This window comes from Penaeus chinensis, chromosome 13 (assembly GCF_019202785.1).
Source record: "Penaeus chinensis breed Huanghai No. 1 chromosome 13, ASM1920278v2, whole genome shotgun sequence".
Taxonomy (NCBI): domain Eukaryota; kingdom Metazoa; phylum Arthropoda; class Malacostraca; order Decapoda; family Penaeidae; genus Penaeus; species Penaeus chinensis.
In genome coordinates, this window is record NC_061831.1 from 18,945,669 (window position 1) to 18,955,530 (window position 9,862).

The 9,862-nt window shown below is 36.0% G+C and overlaps 3 protein-coding genes across 3 annotated transcripts in view; all 3 read left to right on the plus strand.

The window, feature by feature from the left end:
* LOC125031934 (cuticle protein AMP1A-like) overlaps window positions 1-420 on the plus strand; it is a 2,430-nt gene extending 2,010 nt beyond the window's left edge. Inside the window, exons 2-3 of the mRNA XM_047622943.1 lie at window positions 1-17; window positions 177-420. The exon at window positions 1-17 is cut by the window's left edge and continues 183 nt beyond it. Coding sequence (XP_047478899.1) covers window positions 1-17; window positions 177-345 — 186 coding nt within the window. The 3' untranslated portion in view covers window positions 346-420. The remainder of the gene's footprint in view (window positions 18-176) is intronic.
* Window positions 421-4,927: 4,507 nt separating this feature from the next.
* On the plus strand, window positions 4,928-6,794 carry LOC125031602 (cuticle protein AMP1A-like). Its single transcript, XM_047622486.1, has 4 exons — window positions 4,928-4,959; window positions 5,680-5,713; window positions 6,136-6,335; window positions 6,565-6,794. Exons 1-4 carry the CDS (start codon window positions 4,928-4,930, stop codon window positions 6,731-6,733), a joined length of 435 nt encoding a protein of 144 aa, XP_047478442.1. The 3' UTR covers window positions 6,734-6,794.
* Window positions 6,795-8,976: 2,182 nt separating this feature from the next.
* LOC125031747 (cuticle protein AMP1A-like) lies at window positions 8,977-9,862 on the plus strand. Its single transcript, XM_047622675.1, has 3 exons — window positions 8,977-8,991; window positions 9,336-9,535; window positions 9,633-9,862. The coding sequence occupies exons 1-3, from the start codon at window positions 8,983-8,985 to the stop codon at window positions 9,799-9,801; spliced, it is 378 nt and encodes a 125-aa protein (XP_047478631.1). The 5' UTR covers window positions 8,977-8,982; the 3' UTR covers window positions 9,802-9,862.

The following is a 9,862-nucleotide window of genomic DNA, read 5'->3' on the forward strand; positions in this document are numbered from 1 at the left end:
CAGGAGGGATCTTATACGTAAGTGTTAAAAAAAATGCAGAAATATAAACATGCAAATCATCTGCAGTTCATTCGCCAAGATATCTCATTAAGAATAGATTATAAATATTTAAGGTTCTGTATCAAGTAGACTAAAACATACTGCATTTTAAAATATTTATTACCTATTTCTTGCAGCTTTATCCTCGAGGATGGTACCCAGGCTATTGTCTCTTTCGTGGCCAACGAGAACGGCTTCCAGCCCCAGTCCAGCATCCTGCCCACTCCCCACCCTCTTCCTGAACACGTCTATGAGCTGCTGGAAATCGCTGAGCGTCAGCGCGCTGAGGGCATCGTGTTCGAATAAATGGAATTATATCAAATTACTAATGGCCGATGTATAAGTGAAATGAAAACTCTTGTAATAAATTTAGCATGATTCCTACTATAATTATTTTCTCCAATCAGTGATGAAATCCAATTTTATTGTGCAAACACACAAACAAGTCTATATACACTGCCTTACGCCATATATACACCTCTACGCATACTTCGCGTATCCCTAAGTATCAATCATACATGTAAGTGCATCAAGGCACCAAAAGATCAATACTAGTGACATCTGGTAATTGCGGATATACTGCACTATTGCATTTAGCACAGCGTTTCACTTCACAAAGCATTGTGAACAGAAAGCATCCTTGCCTTTACACACACACACACATATACATACATCATTAATATATATATTCATATATATGTGGGTGTGTATGTATGTATGTGTGATGTACATGTGTTATTTTTGCATCACACACAAATATATATTTATACATGTGTATAAATACATACACTAACACACACACACGCACACACATAAACCTATCCACACACCCACACATTTACTAACACACACACACACGCACACACACACACATATATATGATAACAAAAAAATTATATGTATATATATAATGAATATATGTATATGTATATATATACATACATAATTTATACAATATATACACATATATGTATACATATGTATGTATGTGGTGTGTGTGTGTTATTTATGCATCACACACACGCACACACATCTATATATTCAGACATATGTATATATGCACAAATATATATATATATATACATATACATATACTTATACATACACACATACACACACACGCACATATATATATATATACATATATATACACATATATATACATATACATACCCACATATATATATATATATATATATAAATATATACATATATACATGTATAATACACACACTCACAAACGCATATATGTAGTATTATGTACATATATACATGTGCGTATATATACATATATATACACATATGTATAAGACACACACACATACACACATACACACACATACACACACACACACACACACACACACACACACACACACACACACACACACACACGCATATATGTAGTATTATGTATATATATATCATATACATATATGCATATATATGTATGTATATGTATAGGTTTATAATATAATATAAACACACACACACACCCATATATATATAAATATATATATATATATATATATATATATATGATATATACATATATGGTATATATATCTATGATATATATATATATATATATATATGGTATATATATCACATATATGATATATATATATATAGTATATATATCACATATATGATATATATATATACATACATATATATATATATATATATATATATATAAATATGTGTGTGTATGTATTCATATATATATATATATTCATATATATAAATATATATAATATATATATAAATATATATATATATATATGCTATATATATATATGATATACATATATATGTGTGTGTGTATTTGTATATATATTTGTATATATATATATGCACACACACACACACACACACACACACACACACACACACACACACACATATATACGGTTGACGATGAGGAGCAACCCCTTCTACTGCAATATTTGTCGTGTCTGCTGAGCTTTATAGGATGATGATTGCCGTCGCCCAATGTTCATTGTCAGAGGCACATGATCTTGTCGTCTATTTCAGTTGCTGTAGTGCTCTTATGAATGGCAAGAAGCCATCTGGGGTAGAAAAGGTGCTCTACAGCAGTTGAAATACATTCCAGCCATATGCTAAAGATGGCTAACTAGACTTCTTGGAAACAGCATAACACCTCGATTAACGCCGGAAAACCTTTAGCAGATATATGAGACAAGTGTGTAAGAACACTGGGAGGAGACTGTGCGTTTTATCACCTACTCCGAAAAACAGGCGCTATAACCATCACAAAAGTTAAATGTCAAATAATCAATGACATCGATCATCTCAGGGGAATCGTACACGGAGCAGGAACACGGTCACCGTTAAGCGCCATTCTCGCGTAGGAAAGAAGTGACGATATTCCATACCTGATAATATTTCATCAGGACAGTTTTCATAAGTTGCTGGCGAACGTTCCTAAGTGAATCTTAAGAGGAGACGCAGTACCAACATCATGGAAAGAAACTAAAATTACTATTTACTAAACCTGGTAAGCAAGTTCACAAACTAGGAAACTAGAGATCAATTGCACCTTTCTTCCCATAAATTTTAGCATGATACTGTATGCATCACCGAAAGAAAACATGCAGATGCCCTTTTCAAGATGGATATTGTTATTCACTAATATTAACATTATTTGATTGTAAGGATGTTCAGAATTTCCTGAAGCTGCATACATTAGTGCGAAAAGGGTGTTGAGAAACTGTTTCTCAAACCTGAAAAACCAGCTGGTAGGGGGCTAACAAGGGAATCTTCTGTGTGACCTTGTGAAGACCGTTCCAAGGGTTGTCATACGTAGTTTGTATATAGAAAACTTCCCCCTAAGCTAGCAGTAAATAAAATTATGGTTCTTAAGGCGGGATTCCACCAAGGCAACATTCTGGCAACATGTGGCATGCTACATTGTCGCATGGGCTAAGTGTGTTTCCACCAGTTCAACAGAAGGCAACATTTAGCATGCGATTGTGTGGCATGCGACAGGTGGCAACATGTTGCCGTGTTGCCTGACGCATGCGACAAGATTTAGCCTGTTGCCTAGTGTTGAACGCCTTCCCACCAGTCGCGGGAAGGATTCCGTGTTGAAAGGCAACACGATGAATTGGTCACAAGAAAAAAACATAGAATTCATAGAAGAGTATAGAAAACTTTCAGTTCTGTGGGATGTACGCTTGCAAGAGTACAAGAATAATCAGGCTAAATTAGATGCACTGCGGGGATTAACTGAGAAATACAATTGTGACGTGGAGATGCTGAAGAAAAAGATCAAGAATTTGCGTACAGCTTTTCGCCGGGAACATAAACGCCTAACCCTATATACCTATATATATATACCTTATATATATATATACCTATATATATATACCTTAAATATATATGTATATATATATATGTGTGTGTGTGTGTAGATATATATACATAAACATATTTACACTATATATATATATATATATATATATATATATATATATAAACACACACACACATACACACATACACACACACACACACACACACACACACACACACACATATATATATATATATATACACACACACACACACATATATATATATATATATACACACACACACATACGTACATTGCATGTACTGTATATGTTTCTTTCTTCTTTTAGTGGTCTGTCCTACAACAAATTATTTTTGGCATTCATTTTTTATACGACCCTCTGTTCTCTGTTAATTCACTTAACATGCCCAGTCTTTTCCAAGGGAATGAGGGCCACCTTCTGAGATGTTTGCCATAATCAGTCAGATTGGTTACCTGTTACCTTCCCCGAGAGATGGGACCCTTACCTTACCTAACATCGTGTTGCCAACTGGCTTAGTTTTTTTGTTGAATTGGTGGAAAAGATTTTGTGGCATTCAACAGGCAACATAGCATGTAGCATGCTACAAGCAACAATGATGTTGCCTTGTCGCCGGCAACATGTTTCCTTGTTGAAAGCCACATTCAACATATTTGTTGAAAGGTAGTCAAGTCGCATGCTACATGTTGCCTGTGTTGCCTTGGTAGAATCCCGCCTTTAGAGCAGCCTTTTCAAAGAAGAAAAGGATATTTACATGCACCGCTTATTTAGCAACAAACTCATTGTATTTTTTGTCAAGGACGTGGAGTTTTTGGTCTGGTGTAATACCTAAGGCTTATGTGTCATATCAAATCGTTGAAACGGAAGGACACAGACGCACTCGTTTATTCATGGCAAAATTGACTGACAGACGCAACCACAATTATCAACAAAATCTATGGTTGTGGACTAGATGAACTTGACATATTAAAACAAGACTTCTAATCCATAAGACAGGTTTCAGCACCCATACAATTAGTCTTACGGCGAGAGGCTGAGGAATCTTATGGAAGATCGGAATTTAAATCTTTCAAGATTTTTTTCTAGCAAAATTATCTATACTTTCCTATATATGCGGAGGAATACGCGCTAATGACCTTATATATACTGTGACCAATAATTTTAATAAGTCCAAGTTCCTGTTTTCGAATTCTAAGATACAGAAAGAAATGCAAGAAGGTAACGATCGTTTTCGTTTGATTAATTTCCGTGTTGATCTTGTACTACGGAGAATCTGTACTACTAGATTGCTTTTGATAAATTTAAATAAAATTAGCTCGTGTAAATCATAATCATAATCCATAATCACAAAATGTATCTTTATACAAGATAGTATTCTCCTTTACATAATATTTATCTAAATAATTGTATGAGGATGCAGGTGATTCGTGGGACACTTATTTGTTTACATGAACGTCATGTTTGTATACATTGTGATAGAGTTAGACTATTTTCGCATATGAAAAATCCCGGAAATGTGCTAGTGTGACATGGCCAAGCCTTTAAGTGGAACGGAATATTCGTAAGTGAATGAGGCATCGTCAGATCATCATGTAAAGTACGAGAGATAAGTTGGCATCTGCAGACATGCGGATTACCTTCGGCACTGGTTTAAGCTGCTACGGGATATTATTTGGAATTCAGCACACGTCGTGGATTTCCTTGGACATACTTTGTTATAATGGAGAAGGGAAGATGTACTAACATGCACTATCATCCTTGCAAAGACGTGGTATTTACAAGATAGCGCTTTTCTTCGTTTTCGCTAAAATATAGCAAACTATATTTATTGCAATGATTTAAAGCAGCCGAAGCTGGTGTTTTATTATTACAATAATTTCTATATTGAGTGTGCTGTTCTTAAGAACTCTAAAATTGAATAAAGTATTTCATATTTTTCATAGCTATGTGTATTTCATGTAAATACCATTGTATATATAATTTCGAAGTTCATCGATATCATGCAGTATTTATCCTCTGGACATTACTTCGATGACTTCTGTTTTTCAAACTTTAAATGACAAAATGTCAAATAACAGGTAAATGAGGGTAATCATCAGAAGATAGGGGGAAGAGTAGGTAAAGCTATGAAGATTGAAAGGTGGCGCTTTTGAATCGCATCTATGGGCTAATTGTAATGAGATTGCGAAGCCGAAGCTCCGCCCTATGATCGTTCAATGAAGAAGCTCCGCCCCTTTCATTTGTGCACAAGGTATATATAAGCCGGCTTTCCATGCTACAGTATAGTGTTCCCTAGGATAACCACCATGAAGATTGTGAGTATATTATGGAGAAATATTAATAGTAGTGCGCAGATAGAATTATATATATTGTATACGTATGTATCAATACATGCGCACATAGACACATATATGAATATATAAATATATTTATATATATGTATGTAAAAGTATATATGAATATATACATATATATACATATATATAAATATATATACATACGTTATATATATATACATATGTAACATACACACACATATATACATATATGCACGTGTGTTTTTAGCTTGCTGAACTGCGGTTGATTAGGAAGGGCATCCAATCAAGCAAGTGTGGTACTGTCAAATATCCTCTCAATAAAAAAATACTAGAGGCCTAAAAAAATATGCACATAAAAATGATACATACATTTAAGTAAATGAACAACTAAGCATCTATTTCTTGCCTTCTGTGTACAGATCATCCTTGCCTGTCTCGCTGCCGTGGCTGTTGCTGCCCCTCAGGTCCAGGAGCGAGTGGTCGAACTCCTTCGCGATGAGCGCGTAGTCAACGAGGACGGCACCTTCTCCTACGTCGTGGAAGCTGACAACGGCATCAACACAGCCGTTTCTGGAAGCATCGGAGCCGAAGGCCAGATCAACCAGGAAGGATCCTACACGTGAGTGGTCAAGCGATCTGAGAAGATAAAAATATGCAAATTATTTGCAGCTCATTCGCCATATAGTGCATATACCTTGGGCTTCCATATTACGTCGAATTAAAAGATTCTGCATATCTTAATTCTCTCATCATTTCCGTATGACTCAGAGGTACATATATAAATATGTTGACTCACCGCACTTTTACCAACGAAAGAGATAATTTTGCCAATTCCCTATTTCTTGCAGCTTTATCCTCGAGGACGGTACCCAGGCTATTGTCTCTTTTGTGGCCAACGAGAACGGCTTCCAGCCCCAGTCCAGCATCCTGCCCACTCCCCACCCTCTTCCTGAACATGTCTTTGAGCTGCTGGAAATCGCAGAGCGTCAGCGCGCTGAGGGCATTGTGTTCGAATAAGGGATGGAACCAGGATTAAAGATATATGGCAATGAACTTGATGTAATAAATCTTAGCACTACTCATTATTTTATTCCTCCGAAAGCTTAAAGGAGATACTGCATGTATGTGCAGTATCATGCTCGCATATGGTTCCTAAGTTTATCGTGAAACCAGTCATGTAGCAGGCCCCTGTATTTCCAAGAGATGGAGCACCACCCCCGTCAATTAAGTTGAAATGGGTGTTTGTAGCCTATTATATACCCAAATTGTTACTTTTTTTTTTTTTTTTTTTTTTTTTTTTACTTCACTGTACTTCACTTCGGGAACCCCTGGGGTTCCCGAACAACTCAATAAAATAAGTTAATAAATAATACTATTAAAATAAAACGGATTGGAAGTTATTTGGCATCTGAGACCAATGTCTGCAGCAGTCTTCAAACAGCCTATGATCAACTGTTGGCCTACTGCCTTTAAGACCTGTGTAATGATAATAAACTCACAATAAAGCATATTGGATTCTTTTCCTATTTTCTCATGCACTCATACACACACGCATATATATGTATGTATATATATATATATTTATGTATATATTTTCTAGATCTGATTTCATTTTCTTTTTCGTTTTTTTAATTTTCTTAAACACTAGTCTTAATGTCCGTGGCCTCCTTGAGTACTTCCTTTCGCCAACAGTTTGACGATTACCAAACAATTTGACAGAAAGTGGGTTCTAGGGTACTATGGAGCTAGTACATAATGTTGAGTAGATAATGTCCATTTCGCAAGTGGATATAATGTAGCGGAGACGGCACATCGTCGAATTTCCGTCCATGTCAGTACGTTGCAGTTCATTGCCAGCAGACTAGATTTAAGAGGCATTGTTGAAATCACAGACCAGATTGTAAGGAGTGTGGACGACTGAATTGCCTGAATGTACTCACTTCACGTAACACAGTCATCGCGACTTTGTGTTCGGCCGACATTGACATTGAAGATAACCTAGGAACTCCGTAGACTTATATGTACGGGTTAACCTTAATAGGATATAGGGCATGCCGTATAATTGTGAATATGAGCAAACAAATCAATACAGACACATAGATATCCAGGCGGAAATTAGCATATATATACATGCACATATGTATATATATGCGTGTGTGCTTGTGTGTGCCTTGCTATACGATGTCTGACTCAGTAAATAAGTTTCATATCTTTTAATCTGTTTTACATACATGATCACTATAGAAGATAATTGTCCTAATATATGTATATATATATATATATATATTTATATGTGTGTGTGTGTGTGTATATTATATATATGTGTGCCTTGCTGTACGATGTCTGTCGCAGTAAATATATTTGTTTAATCTTTTAATTTGTTTTACATATATGATCTTTATATAAGGTAATCGACCTAATAGAACCATCATAAAAAGCTAAATCATTATCGCCTCAGAAACACACTATGTTAGTTGAAGACAGCTTAGGAATGTAAGGTTGGAAAAAAAATTTGTCCTATAGAACGTATTTATTGTAAGTAGATACATTTAGGTTGGCAAAACTTAATGTTGTAGAATCTCCATACATACAAAGTGTCTTTAACATACTAAGAAGTATGTTGAAGTTTAGCACCGGTGGATGTCCTTGAACATAAGTTCTTATCAACAGTCATAATGGAGAAAGAGAGATTTACTAATATACATGCATCTTCTTTACACGAATATGACATCTACATTTTTTTTTTTAATTCGGGAAATGGCATTAGGATAAGTGTATTTTCGTATATATAAAGCTACATATAAATGTATTTTTTCAGTCAAGCTAATGCAAAATAATATGACTATTAACATAGATGTTATACCAAGCCCTGTCCTTACCAATCTGAAAATATTAACGGGTGACCAATAAATTACTAATTTCTATAGCAAACCTCACGAACGTAACATGCTAATTATCAGCTATTTGGCTTCCGTTATGTACGAAAACTAAAATCTTTTACAGGTTATTGTAAACTTGCAAAGAAAATGCAGATTCATCACTGAGCATTATCTCAATGATTTTTGATGCCCAGATTTTTTCGCTTTTGAACAGCGTCTAAAGTCCCATGCTAAAGGGATAAAGGGCTCAACCTTACCCTTCGAAGCCGAAGCCCCTCCCTCAACATTCAACAAGGAAGCTCCGCCTCCTTTCTTTCAGCGCAAGGTATATATAAGCCGGCTTTACCTGCTAAGGAACCATACCTGGTGTTGCCTAGGAAATTTACCATGAAGATCGTGAGTATCATATGAAATGTTATTTCCATTGCTAGGGATGTGAACGTGTGTTATCATACGTGAAAAAAATATATATACATACTGAATATATGTATATACAAAATACATCCCACATAAATGCACACACTCACACGGGTTTATATATATTTATAATTGTGTTTATATACGCAAAAAAATAATGCATGTGTGAGCATGTCCATATGTATATAGGTAACTTTAATTTATTTTATGTACGTACATTTTCCTTTCATATATAAGTACTTGTAAATATGAGGATGCATAATTTATACATAAAAGCAAAACTGTTACATAAGCACTAATGACATACTGAATTTTGTGTACAGATCGTCCTTGCCTGTCTCGCTGCTGTGGCCGTCGCTGCCCCTCAGCTCCAGGAGCGAGTGGTCGAACTCCTTCGCGATGAACGCGTAGTCAACGAGGACGGCACCTTCTCCTACGTCGTGGAAGCTGACAACGGCATCAACACAGCCGTTTCTGGAAGCATCGGAGCCGAAGGCCAGATCAACCAGGAGGGATCCTATACGTAAGTGGTGAAGATAACTGTTAAGGCATATAAGCAGGCTGGTTCGCCAAAATAATAAGCATAAATGGATTCTATATTAATTGCCTATTTCTTGCAGCTTTATCCTCGAGGACGGTACCCAGGCTATTGTCTCTTTCGTGGCCAACGAGAACGGCTTCCAGCCCCAGTCCAGCATCCTGCCCACTCCCCACCCTCTTCCTGAACACGTCTTTGAGCTGCTGGAAATCGCAGAGCGTCAGCGCGCTGAGGGCATTGTGTTCGAATAAGGGATGGAACCAGGATTGAAGATATATGGCAATGAACTTGATGTAATAAATCTTAGCACTA